General features: G+C 46.6%; 1 protein-coding gene across 5 annotated transcripts in view; it reads right to left on the minus strand.

The window, feature by feature from the left end:
• Nucleotides 1-13,689, minus strand: part of ALPK3 (alpha kinase 3) — a 46,149-nt gene that overhangs the window by 14,087 nt on the left and 18,373 nt on the right. For all 5 annotated transcript variants that reach the window (XM_059179927.1, XM_059179929.1, XM_059179930.1 and 2 more), the window contains 2 exons: nucleotides 12,293-12,410; nucleotides 10,474-11,692 (listed from right to left, as the gene is read on the minus strand). In XM_059179927.1, coding sequence (XP_059035910.1) covers nucleotides 10,474-11,692; nucleotides 12,293-12,410 — 1,337 coding nt within the window. The remainder of the gene's footprint in view (nucleotides 1-10,473; nucleotides 11,693-12,292; nucleotides 12,411-13,689) is intronic.

The following is a 13,689-nucleotide window of genomic DNA, read 5'->3' on the forward strand; positions in this document are numbered from 1 at the left end:
TCAAGCTGGAGAGAATACAGGAGAATGCCGTCCCGTCCAATATAATTAAAGGACTTCTGGTCTAAACATAGCGGCACAAGAGACAAGTTGTCTCTTTTCCTCCCCCAATATAATCAAAAGCACCAATAAAAACAAGAAAAAAATATTAAACTTCATCAGGAGTGAAACTGGAGGCATATAAAACTTACAGTCTCAAACAAACAAACAAAAAAAAAGTAAAAGAAAAGAAAAACGGAGCAGGGGCTGCCGCAGGGAGGTAGCTGAGAAGAAACCGTGAGAGAGCTCAGGCAGGCGGAGAGGGAAGAGTTCTGTGGGGCTCAGAGAGCGGCCGCCAAGCGCAGTTACTGTGGGTACAGGACTCCTCCCGCTGTGATGAGCGCCAGAGCCCCCCTCCAGCAAGAGCTGTGGGGTCGCCGAGAGCTGGGTGGGAATCACCCAGAAGACACCCAAGGTTGACGTCCAGCGGACACAGGCAGAGGAGAGTGGAACGATCTGGTGGAAGCCTATCTCAGAAAACACCCACAAAAAAACACACTTCTGAAGGAAATTCCTGAAAATCTCTAAGCATAGGAAGGTTGTCTTTGAACACACGAGGACTTAGGGAATATCATTCCCATGAGCCCCGCTTGAGCACACTACCAGAGAACATACTCCGGTCAGCTGGAAGATGTTTAGGGGAACCACAGCAAAATTCTTGCTGAGCATTAAATATGTATTAATTACATAGTCAAGACCACACCCAAAGGGATTTAGAGTGGCAGAGGAAAATGTCAGTGTTCTATGCCCTGAGCAGGCAGAAATGATACAACTTGTACAAAAAGTAGAAGGAGGAAGAAGGTGATAAGTGGAGTCTATCACCTATACAAGCCAGAAACCAAAGATTTAGCCAAAGCTGGAAAAACCAGGTAACAGAAATATAGGATATCTAACTATACAGAGATAATCACCTAGATAGAAGATGTGGGTCTAGTATGAGACGGAAAATGATGGGGAAAAAATGACATGATCAGAGCTGTCATCAACAATTAAGACCCTGAACAGAGGAAATTCTTAATGGTATCATATAAAATATAAAATAGATATTATATATTACCACATACAAATATCTCTAGTTATCAGAAGAACCACACACAAAACCAAAGGAAACAGATCGCATAAAGAAAGACTTTAAAATATATATAATTAAACTACATTTGAATTAAGTATAGAATTTAAAGTTACTGAATATGGGATTTTGAATGAATGATACCATTCATTCAAATATGGGAAAAATAAGAGTGTGGTGATTTTCAGAAGCCATCAAATAATCTCAGTGGCCAAAGAATTTTTGTAAAAATGCTCCTCTAACTTCTCCAACAACCAGTAAGAGACTAATAGACAAAAACCCCTTGGAGCCAACAGACAGAGGTTAGTAATACATTAGAACTTTCTGTTAACTCCTGGTATTCTAGGATTAGGAAGCATTAACACGGGCATAAAATCCATAAATTTACAAAGAAAATGCTGACTTTGAATAAGTCTCATGGGAACAGAGTTTCTTTGATTTTTTTTTTCAAGATTTTATGCCCAACATGGGGCTCAAACTCACAACCCTGAGATCAAGAGTCGCACACTCTACTAACTGAGTCAACCAGGTGCCCCTACAGCCTTTGATTAAAGCTCTCTTCTCCCCCCCATCCCCAAACCTGATCAGTCCCTGAGTCCTGTCAAACCTACTTCCTCAGGGTCTCAATACCCATTCCCTTCTCTGTCTTCCCTGCCAACCGCTGAAACCACGCTGCCAACAATTCTGTCTCGCCTGGACCCCTTTCAAGTCTCAACTGGCAATCACAACTCTAGTGTTCTGCCTCTGCGCAACACTTACCCTCACTGCAAGCCAAGTGATCTTGCCAAAATACAGATCGGATTGTGACACTGTCCTGCTTAAAAACCTCTCCAGGGCTCATCATCACTCACAGGATAAAGCCTAAAAAGCCCGAGCCTAAAGGAGCAAAAAGTTTAAGAACACTGCTGGCCAGGGTCTGGGGAAAGAGGCTGTCAGCACCGCCTCCATGGACGGCCACTTAGCATCATTTAATAAAACTAAAAACGCTTGTGCTCTTGGACCCAACAGTTCCGTTACGAAGAATAGGTCCTATAGATGTATTTCCATGCGTAAATGGACTTAGGGACAAAAATGTTCACTGCAGCACAGTTTATAACGGCAAAACTAGCGATGACCTAAATTCCGTCAACAGAACCAGCCCGGTGAATTACAGTACATCCATATTCCAAATAACTAAAATAAATATCCAAGTAGAAAAGCAAGGTGTGGACAGAAAGGACAATATGCAACCTTTGTGTGGCAAATGTACAGACACATATTTTTAAATGCAGGGAAAATAGTTCTGGAGGTATGCTCAGCAAACCCGTTCTGGCGACTGACTTCAGGAAGAAAAACTGGGTTAGGGGGGAGTCCAGTTGAGGACGACAATATTCTCCATATACCTGTTCTACTTTTTAAATTTTATACCATATGCACATGGGCACATATCCAACAACGTTCAATTTAAAGTGAAAACAAATCAATTACACCTCGTGACTAACGAAGCCCATCCTTCCGTAAGTGTCCCATATCTCTCTTCCAGGTTCATCTCTTGGGTCCCTCTGCCCAACACCACTAAGTTACGGTAGTGACCACTGTGCTATTTTATTACTACTTGGTGTGTTTTCTCTCTGCTGGACAGTCTCAGCCTTCTCCTTGCCCACCTGAAAGAAGACCCTCTTCTTGGAAGACTTCTGAGTCTCCTCTTCCGCGTACTCCCCCCAAAATCAATAGAGGCTCCCTACGCTATGTACCCACAGCAAATGTACCTGATTGTATCGGGATTCCCTCATTCTGTGTGGTAGTGTTTCATCCAGGTGGCACTGTTAATGTGTAAACCCTTCCCTTCCAAAGAGATGGACCCAGCACAGACCCTGGATTAGAGGGGCTGCTGGGTAACTCTATGGTAAAGGATCAGTTGAGTAATTTCTGTACACTTCTGCAAAGGATGACCTCTTTAGACACTGTGGTATATGTGTGCGTGTGTGCGTCTACATCTGGAACCATGTGGAGATATGAGAAGGACTGCCATGTATTCTTTAAAATAACCATGGTGTGAGCAGGGGTGAACCCAGCTGGTTCTGTATGAGCTTTGTCACTACAAGGAAGAGCAGTAGGTTTAATTATCCATCTGGACCTACTGTCTTCCTCATAAATTCTCAGAGATTAGGGGTGCAGTCTGCTTCACCTCTGCACCCAGCATGGGCTCAAGCACATAGGAGATTTTGGAATCAACTACTAATTGACAATACAATGGCTTCTAACCCTCAGAGTGGGACATGGTCCCAGAGTGCTGGCTTGGGGAAGCAGGGACTAAACCAGGAGCTTAACAGGAATGGTGAGGGCAATGTCTAGGACCTGGAATCTCCTTCCTCTGAAACCTAGACCCAGGGCTGATACTGAGGCTTTAACATCTTTAAATGCTTGGTAGATTTGCCAGGAAAACTATCTGGTCCAAAAGACTTCCTATTTGGATGATTTTTAGCAACAAATTTTATTTCTGTAACAATTATAGGATTATTCAAGTTATCTCGTTGTTTGCAAGAGTTTCATAGCTTATAGTTTTTAAAGAGTTGGTCTATTTCATCTAAGTTGTTGAACTACGTGCAGAGTTTTTCATGATGGGCCTTGATTATCCTTTTAGTACTTGCAAGATCTCTAGAGAAATTACCCTTCACTCCTTTTAAAAAAAATCTTTTTTCTAAGGATTTATTTATTTTAGAGGGATTGAAAGAGAGAGAGGGAAAGAGAGAACATGAGTGGTGGGGAGGGGCAGAGGGAGAGAATCTTCAATCAGACTCCCCACTGAGTGCAGAGCCAGACACAGGGCTCAATCCCATGAACCAAGAGATCAAGACCTGAGCCGAGACCAAGAATCAGACATCCAACTGCCTGAGCCACCCTGGTGCCCCTAAAAATTTATTGAGGTATAATTGGCAAAGACTGTATAATTTAATGTGTACCACCTGATGTTTTGGGATGCCTATCCTGTGAAATGATCACTATGATCAGGCCCTTCTTTTACCTTAATGCTGGTCATTTGTGTCTTTTCTCATTTTTTTCCTTTGTGAGTCTTGCTAGAGGTTTATCAATATTACTGATTTTTTCCAAATAACCAGATTTTGGTTTGTTTTCTCCATAGTTTTCTGCTTCCAATGTCATTGTTTTCTGCTCTTTTTTTTTTTTTTTAAGATTTTATTTATTTATTTGACAGACAGAGATCACAAGTAGGCAGAGAGGCAGGCAGAGAGAGAGAGAGAGGAGGAAGCAGGCTCCCCGCTGAGCAGAGAGCCCGATGCGGGACTCGATCCCAGGACCCCGAGATCATAACCTGAGCTGAAGGCAGCGGCTTAACCCACTGAGCCACCTAGGCGCCCTCTGCTCTTTTTTTTATTGCGTTCAGTTAACCAACATACAGAACATCATAATTTTTTGATGTAGTGTTCAATGATTCATTAGTTGCACATAACGCCCAGTGCTCTTTTACTCTTTCCTTCCTTCTCTTTGTTTTGGGTTTATTTACCTCTTCCTTTTCCAGTTTCTCAACACGGGAGCTTAGATTACTTAGACCTTTCTTATTTTCTAATATAAATATTTTAATGTTATAAATTTTCCTCAAAATTCTTATTTTCCTCAAAATACTTATTTATCCAAACTTTTCATGTGTTGTATCTTCACTTTCATTCAGTTAAAAATATTTTCCATTTGCCCTTAAGACCTTCCTCTTTGACTCATGAGAGTGCGTCATAAATATTTAAAGCATTTTGAGAGTTTCTTGTTATCTTTTTCTGTCATTGATCTGTTGCTTAAGTCCCTATTGCACAGAAAACATACTTTGTATTATTGCAATTATTTTCTATTTGTTAAGGTTTGTTTATGACCCAGGATATGATCTATTTGGGTGACTGTTTTACACGCACCTGAGAAGAACAGTATTCTGTTGTTACATGGAGTATCCTATGCATGTGTTAGACCCAGTCAGTTGATAATGTTGCTCTTTTCTATTCTTATTCATACTGATTTTCAGTTTATTAACTCAAGACATTACTGAGAGAACTTTAAAGTCTCCAACTATAATGGCTGATCTTTCTGTTTCTCCTTCCTGTTCTTCATATATTTTGAAGCTCTGTTGTTAGAGGCAAACACATTTTTTTATTATGTTTTCTTGAGCGGACCCTTTTCTCATTATATAATTCACAATTTTGCCCTGGAGTCTACGTTGCCTGAAATTAACAGGGTCACTCCAGTTCTCAACAGATTAGTGTTTGCATAGTGTATATTTTCTATCATTTTATTTTTTGCCTACCTGTAATATTATAGTTGAGGTCAATTTCTTGTAAAAATCCCAGCTTTGAGAATGTTATTTGATCCATTCTCACAATCTCTCTTATTTGTGTGTTTAGACCACTTATATTTAATATAATTATATGTTTGCATTTAGGTCAATTATTTTATTATTTGTTTTCCATTTCTTTCCTCTGTTTTTTCTGTCCTCCATTTCCCCTATCCTGTCTTCTTTTAGATTATTTGAACATTTTTAGTATTCCCCTTCAATTTATATGTTGTGATTTTTACTTAGTATTTTAATTTTTGCTCTAAGGGTTATAGTATATATACTTCCCACAGTCTATTTGGAATCAATATTTAACTCTTCAAGTGAAATGTAGTCATTTTATCACCATATAGATCCCTTTGTCCTCTCCCTTTGATGCTGCATGTTTACCCCAATATTTACCATTTCTGTAGTTCTTCCTTCATTCCTTGTGATACAGGTTCCATTCCAGTATCATTTCCCTTCTATAGGTAAAACGTACTTTAGCAGTCTTTCAGAACAGGTCTGCCAGTGATTTATTATCTTAGTTTTATCGGGTAATGCCTTTATTTCACCTTCAATACTGAAAGATGTTTTTTGCTGAATGTAGATCTACGAATATAAAGACACTTCCTTTTAGCAGGTCTATTATTCCACTTCCTTTTGACCTCCATTGTTTTCAATGAGAAATCTGCAGTCATTTGAATCATTGTTCCCCTATAATGTGTTGTTTTTCACTGACTACTTTCAAGACTTTGTGTTGTCTTTAGTTCTCAGCAATTTGCTTATTGCTTCTTGGCATGGAATTCTGTAGGCATATCTTATTTGGGATTTGCTGGACTTCTTGTGTGTAGGTTTGTGTCTTTTGCCTAATTTGGCTAGTGTTCAGCCATTATTTATTCAGGTATTTTTTCTGTACCACACCCTTCTCTCCTGGGTCTCCAATAACACAAACATTAGATGTTTTGATATGGTACCACAGGTCCCTGAAGGTCTGTTTATTTCTCTTTCTTATCTTTTTATTTTCCTTCTCTGTTATTCAAGTTGAATAATATCTATCGACCTATCTTCAAGTTCACTGACATTTTCCTGCCATCTTCATTCTGCTATTGTGCCCAGTGAGAAAGTGTTTTTATTTCAATTATTGTATTTTTCAGTTCTAAAATTAAAATTTGGTTCTTTATATCTTGTATTTCTTTGCAGAGACCGTTCTAGGTTTCTATTTATTTCCAGAATGTTTACCCTTACATTTTGTCATAGTCTTATAGTTGCTGACACTAACTGAGATAATTTCATTATCTCTGCCATCTTGACACTGGCATTCTTTGTCTTTTCCCATGCAAGTTGAGATTTCTTGATTTTCCATATGCCAAGTTACTTTTATTATATCCTAGACATTCCGAATATCATGAGACCCTGGTTCTTATATAAATCCTACGGATAATATAATATTAATGTTTGTGTCTTAGCAGATACTCTACTTGGTTGTGTTCAGGCTGCAAGTTTCATTCAGCCTGTTGAGATTGTAGTTTCAGTGAGAGTTCCATTTTTCAATGCCTTCGCAGTACTATTCAGACCAACCAGTGTGTATGCCACTGGGGACCAGTCTGGGACCTGGATGATGGTCTTTTAGTTCCATTCTCAAAGTTTTTTGTTTTTTTTTTTTTTTAAAGATTATTTATTTATTTGACAGAGAGATTACATGTAGGCAGAGAGGCAGGCAGAGAGAGAGAGGAGGAAGCAGGCTCCCTGCTGAGCAGAGAACCCGATGTGGGACTCGATCCCAGGACTCTGGGATCATGACCTGAGCCGAAGGCAGCGGCTTAAACCACTGAGCCACCCAGGCACCCCCACCATTCTCAAAGTTTTTGATACAGCATGCAGAACCAGATCCATGCATGCATAAATAGCTTGGGGACAAGCCCAAGAATTTATAAACAGCTTATGAAGTCACTTTCTCAAATGTTCCTTCTCCAAGATCTCTCCTGTAATTTCTGGGTCCTTAGGGCTCCTTTTTTTCAGCCTCTGAACAGATAGCTGGGGCTTCATTTATTCATCATATACTTTCACACATGAACCTGTGTCCTAGGCCAAGAAAGAGACCCAAAAGAGAGAGAGAAAAAAAAAGCAACAGGGATTCATCCTACCGTTTTGGGAGACCACAGCTTCTCTGAACAGAGAGAAAGATTCCCTCCCTCAAAGTTTGACACCTGTGGCCTCTTCTGCCATTACTGTCACTACCAGGAGATTCCTTTCCTATTCCTCAAGCTTGATGTACAGTAGAGAGCTTCTCCTAAAGTAAAGCCGATCCTTACTTCTGAGTTTCTGATTGAATTAAGACCAGGACAGAGAATACTAGATTTAAAAGGCAAAAAACCAAACAGGAAAACACTGCTAGTTCTAGGGTACTTTGAAGTCCAGTCTTCCCCAGTCTGCCTACTATTGTTTACCAAAGTCCTCAAATAGCTGCACCAAGCATTTTGCCCAAGTTTTTTAGCTGCATTCAATGGGAAATATAGGGTGAGTGTTTGCTCCATCTCATCCAGAACTGGAAATGTTATAACAACTAGCTTCATACTGACTATTGTATCTTTCAGTTCTGGTTTTCCAGTTGGTTGATTTTTAAGTTTATCCCACTTTTTATAACTTCTAGTTCTCTGAAATTTTCAATCTTGTCTGGAATCTAAGGAATCTACATACTCAGATCAACATCAAGTTAATTTAAAAGTCAAGTGGAGAAATTCAAATAACAAAAATTATTTTTAAAATGTAGATTCATACTCAACTAACCTCAGAATAGGGAAGGAACACTTAAACTATGGGAGGTGGTTCAATAATAAATGGCAGCCTATATAACCATCAGCGTTTTCCAGAAAATTTTTAGGGACCGTGAGAAAATGCTCATGAAATAATGAGAAGGAGGGGCGCCTGGGTGGCTCAGTGGGTTAAGCCTCTGCCTTCAGCTCAGGTCATGATCTCAGGGTCCTGGGATCGAGCCCCTCATCGGGCTTTCTGCTCAGCGGGGAGCCTGCTTCTCCATCTCTCTCTGCCTGCTTCCCTGCCTACTTGTGATCTCTGTCAAATAAATAAGTAAAATCTTTAAAAAAGAAAGAAAGAATGAGAGGGGAAGAAAGCAGGATATGACTGAATCAGAAGAGCAGGACACACTGAATTTGTACTGCATATACAGAAAGATTGGTAGCTACATCACGATGCTTCTCGATGGTAGAATTCTAGGTGAGCTGTTATTTATCCCGTTGAATTTTTAAGGGTTCCCCCCATATTTGTCACCACGAGCATGGGTGTCTTTCAAGAGATTTTTTAAAGACTTGGTAGGATGAGAAGATGAAAAACCAATCAGATTCAGCCACGAAAGAGCAGCAGGTTTGGCGTACGCCTAGACGTTAAATGCATTTTTCACCTGTGCGATCTATGTCACAATTTTCTAAGTACAGAAAATAGAAGTCGCACACGCGTCTTGCAAGGACCGTGGAACCAGGGCGGGCCGCCTCTCCTGCACCTGCCACTCCTCTGAGAGGCAAGGAGAGCCCTGCTGGGAGGGGGCAGGTGGCCTGGCGCTGGTGTCCCCTCCACTGTGGGCAAGGAGGCCGCCTTCGTCAGACTTGGCTGCTGGCCTGGTCACTTCCCGAATGCGCTCCCTGGGGGCTCCTGCCTGTGGGCTGGGTCAGGCACACGGAGCAGTGCCATCAGGGCCACTAGGAACTCAGTCCACCAGCTGCCAGCATCCCCAGAGACCAAGTGTGAGCACTGAGTCACCAACCTCCAAGAGTCTGGCTTGAGGTCCGCCCCCTCCCAAGCCCTCTGAACCTACTGTCCCCACAGACTAACTCAGCACCACTCTTGAAATGCCAGAAGTTCTTTCTGTGGGAAGGTCAGTGCCCCCTTTGCCTATGAAGCTCTGTCCCCCACGAGGTCCCGGGGCAGGTAGCTTGTCCCTTCTGCCGTCTGTCCTCCCTCTTGAAACACGTTCCCTTTCTGCCACTCAGAAGAAATATGGCCTTTTTTCTGCCCACTGTGAAACTGTCTCCCCAAAACTCCTGTGAAACACCGTCTGCCTCCCCCTTTGGGGGGCCTGGCTGACTCTTGATCTTGGCTCAGGTTGTGAACTCAGGTTCATGGGATCCAGCCCCGCTCTGTATGGGGGGGGGTAGTCTGCTTCTCCCTCTGGCTCTGCTCCTGCCCTGCTCACTCTCTAATAAATTTTTAAAAATAATAATAAAGATGAAATACGGTCTGCCCTTTGCCTCCTGAGACATGCAGCACTGACCAAAGGGGACAAACTTCCCTCTGTCACTCTTCTCAATCCTGTTCCTCCCTCTCCGCTCCCTGAACTTCTCAGTGCTGTCGCCCACCTCTTCTTTGAACAGTGGATACCCCCATCCCTACCTTCCCTTCATTGGCCACCTGATCCCCTGGAAATGATGGCCTTCCTGTTCCCAGATAAAAAAGGGGGCCTCAGTCCCCCACCTGTCACCCACCGTAGAAGTCATCTTACTCCTCCTGCCATTTACTAGTTCTTAACACGCACCAGGCCCTCCGCTGAGCCAGCAGGCTCTCCCAGCAGCCTACGATATACGTAGCATTTTTATTCTGATTTTACAACTTGCCCCGAACACCAGATGTTAAGCAAAGTCAGAATTGCAAATAGGTACGCCTGACTCTGAAATCTTAGATTAAAAACCCAAATTAAACCAGAATTTCCTGGACAGTTGATATTTGTAGAAATCTAAGCATCCAGGTGGAGACCCACCACACCCTACAGCTCACCCCTGCTCCTCAGTCTCCCCATGAAACACTGTTGCCTCAGTGAACCCCAGGAAAACCCTCCACTGGCTCTTTCCTCCCCAAAGGACATAGTTTCCCTCCACCTCCGTCTGGAGATTGGCTGGGGCAAAGGCCAGGCCTGTGGTCCTCTGCTCCCGGCTGGCACTCGGTCACCACCTCACCCCTTCTATAAATAGCCCACTGCTCACTGGCTGCCAAGCTGTGGGAGCAAGAGTTTCCATGAGCTCAGCTTCCCAGAGAGGCCCTCCAGGTACCCAACACCCACACTTACCTCTCCCGAAGTCCTGTGGCCAGCTGGACCCTGTAGGGGGCTGTCCCGAGGGCCGTGTCTCCGCCGGGCAGGGGGTGTGGGCACTGGGGCCGAGGCCTGAGGTGGGACCTTCCCTGAGCTCTGGGCCCCTGGTTCTGGAGCTCGGCTCGGGGAACGATCGGGCTTGCTGTCGTCGGTGGGCTCCCCTTTGGGCTTCGGAGGGGCAAATCTCTTCCTGTTGAAAGGCCTAGTTGTCTGGGGGGCCGAGGCGGTGGGCTGGGCAGGGGCAACAGCCCCCCTTTCCCCTCCAGCCTCACTGGGTACCTTCCCGGGGGGCCTCTCTCCAGGTGCCCTGCCGCCTGGGGTCTGGGAGCCCTCTTCCCCCTTCGGCGTGCCTGCGAGGGTACTTTCCAGATACATGTCCTTTAGAGAGAAATACACTTGCTGGTCTGGGCCTGGGATGGGGGCATCCCGGGCCTGCTCTTGAGCGCCCACAGCCGGAGCGGGCTTCCTGGTGCTCTCTGCTCCAGAGGACCCCGGACCCTGTGCAGCCCTGCCTCCCCGCCGGGTCTGGACCTGCTCCACGTCCGCAGGTCCCTGCATCCCGGACTTGTCTGAACTAGGGGCACGGCCTTCAGGAGACCTTGGGCTTCGAGCCGCCTTCTCTGACTCTGGCTTCTGGAGACCCTGCTTAGGTTCCTCATCTTTCTTCTTTTTCTTGGCCCCAGACTCTGCTTTGGGGGCTCGCTGAGGCCCCAGCTCCATGGCCTCGCAGATGTACGTCAGCAGGGGGTGCTCCCCGTCCTCCCCATTCTCGGGGGCCGCCTCCCCGTTGGTGGTCACTTCTCCAGGAGCGAAGCTGTTGAGGAGGCCCAAAGCTGGGTGCTGAGCGGGCTCAGCCTCTTCCTCCTGCCACGCCGCTGGGGTCCTGTCCTCAGCCTCCCGGGCCGGGGCTGAGGGGAGGGACGCCTCGTCCCGGCTCAGCCGCCGTTTGCGCTGGAAGCGGTCGGGGCTGAGCTTGCGCAGAGTGTCGGCGTCTCCCACCACCTCCTTCCGGGGCTTCCAGCTCTGCTCGATCTCCCGCATCTTTGCGGCGGCCTTGAGCTTCAGCTTGGCGAACCAGCGCTGGTGGATCTTGTACTCCGTCATGGTGCCGACCTCCAAGACCCCCGAGCAGGACACGATGCCCTTGGTGTTCCGGGCAGAGGCCTGGTAGATGGCCGCGTCTTCCTCTTGACACCTAAAGGGAGGGGCGCGAGATGCCCACTCTCTCCTCCTGCCAGGTGGGAGGCCCACCCCGCCCCCCGCGGCCCGCGTCTCCCAGAGCTGAGCATGCCGCCCCGCCCCCCAAAGTCCCGCCCTGAGCACCCCACCCCACCTCCTACGCCACAGCGCTCTGCATTGCAGTTGGGGAAACTGAGGCTGGCCACAGGGAGGGAGCTGGCCCAGGTCATGCTGTTCCAGAAGGGATGAGACGTGAGGCCCAGGAGTGCTCCCTGCAGAATCAGGTGACCCACACAGCCACACAGTCCTTACTTGTGAAGCAAGGACACCACGGGAGCTTTTTTGGGTAGCTGACCTCATGGAAAATGTTTCTGGGGGTTGGGACCTCCTCTGCTTGCGCTTTAATCTCCGGCTGTCAGAAGTCGTCCCACCCCGGCCTTTGGAGATCCCAGACCCTGGCAGGCAGGCAGCTTGCCAGCAAGTTCAACTCAGCAGCAGAAACCCGCCCTGCACCCCTAGATCCCGCCTGGGCATCAGCGCACAGCCAAGCCCATCTCTGATGGGGCCACAGGCCCCCAGGAGCGCAGAGAGAGCGGGACAGGTCGCGTGCCCCCACCTGTAAATGTGAAGCGTGTGGCGGTTGCCCTGGTGAGTGATCTCGTACTTCGGCAAACCACAGTAGCGGTCCAGCTCTATGTCATCTTTGTACCAGGTCACCTCCGGCTCTGGGTATCCTAGGAAGGAAACAGGGCACTGGGTTGCAGGAAGACCAGGTCCAAAACAGTGGGAGGAGAGAACAGGATGCCGCAGGAGAGAATGGCTTCCCCAGACTACCTGCCCCACTCGCAGGAAGAAAAGGGCTATCATTTGGCTCTGCCTATTCTTAGAAGCTAGCCCATGTCAAGGCTGAAAACTGTTCCCCTTCAGCAGCTGGAAGGCAAATATGGAGGAGAAACTTCCTAGCAGAGAAGCAAGACGTTTCCAGAGAACCTCGGCTGGTAGTAACAAGCCCCCTTCCTTCAGTGTCCTGACCTGCATTCTCAACTGTGGTAACGGCTGTATCCTCAAAGGTCTCCCCCAGTACCCCAACACCGAGAAAACCTCCTTCTTTTGTCCTAGGTTGCTGCAATGCTGGCCTCATTTGCTGACACACCAGAACATCCATCCATCCATCATCCATCCACATTTCCCGACCCACTCATTCACTGCTGTGGCCCCTTCTCTCTGGGGACGTCCAGCTCTGGCCACAAGGAGCACTTCCAACTGTTAGAGTCACCTGTCCTGCCTCCTTCCCCACACGCCTGGTGGGTCCAGGAATGGACACCCAATCAGCTCACGGAGTCTGGTTATTTGACCTAGGTTTTAGCAATCAGGACCTAGAAGCAGTCTAGCCTTGGGCCTGGAGCTAGAACTTCAGAGGGATGCGGCCAACCCCTCCACTCGGACTGGCCTGCGGTGAAAAGCAAGAATGAAGGGGATATTGAGGGCAGAATACGAGATAGGAGACAGACAGATGCTCCCAACATCCTTCCATAGACTGGCTCCATTCCCTGCCTGGGCCCCGAGGACTTCCTGCCTATCAGTCCCACAAGAAGCCCCCAGCCTTACCAGTGAACTCTGCTTCTAGCCGACTCCCAAATGATTTACACTGTCGATCTGAATTCAAAGACCCCTAGCTCGCCTTCCCTCCAATATACATATTAGGCACGTGCTGAGCCATGAGAGGGCTATTACACCTACAGAAGCCTGGCCAGCAGGGTGTCTGCTCTTGGGGAACCCACGGTCCAGTAGGAAACCTAAGTCAGGGCACACCCACTCCACCTTCCCGCGTGGATGGATCCGCGGCGCACACGCCTCTCCAAAGCTGTCCTCACTGGACCCCATCTCCTCTTGCCTCGCCAAGGACATCTCTCCAACAATTTTTCCTGCTCTCGCCTGCATCAGCAAACGGTTCCCCTCTGTGACATCACCACTCCTGGCACGCAAGCCTGCTGCATGAGTTTTACAAGAACG

This window comes from Mustela lutreola, chromosome 7, assembly GCF_030435805.1.
Source record: "Mustela lutreola isolate mMusLut2 chromosome 7, mMusLut2.pri, whole genome shotgun sequence".
In the NCBI taxonomy this organism is placed as follows: Eukaryota; Metazoa; Chordata; class Mammalia; order Carnivora; family Mustelidae; genus Mustela; species Mustela lutreola.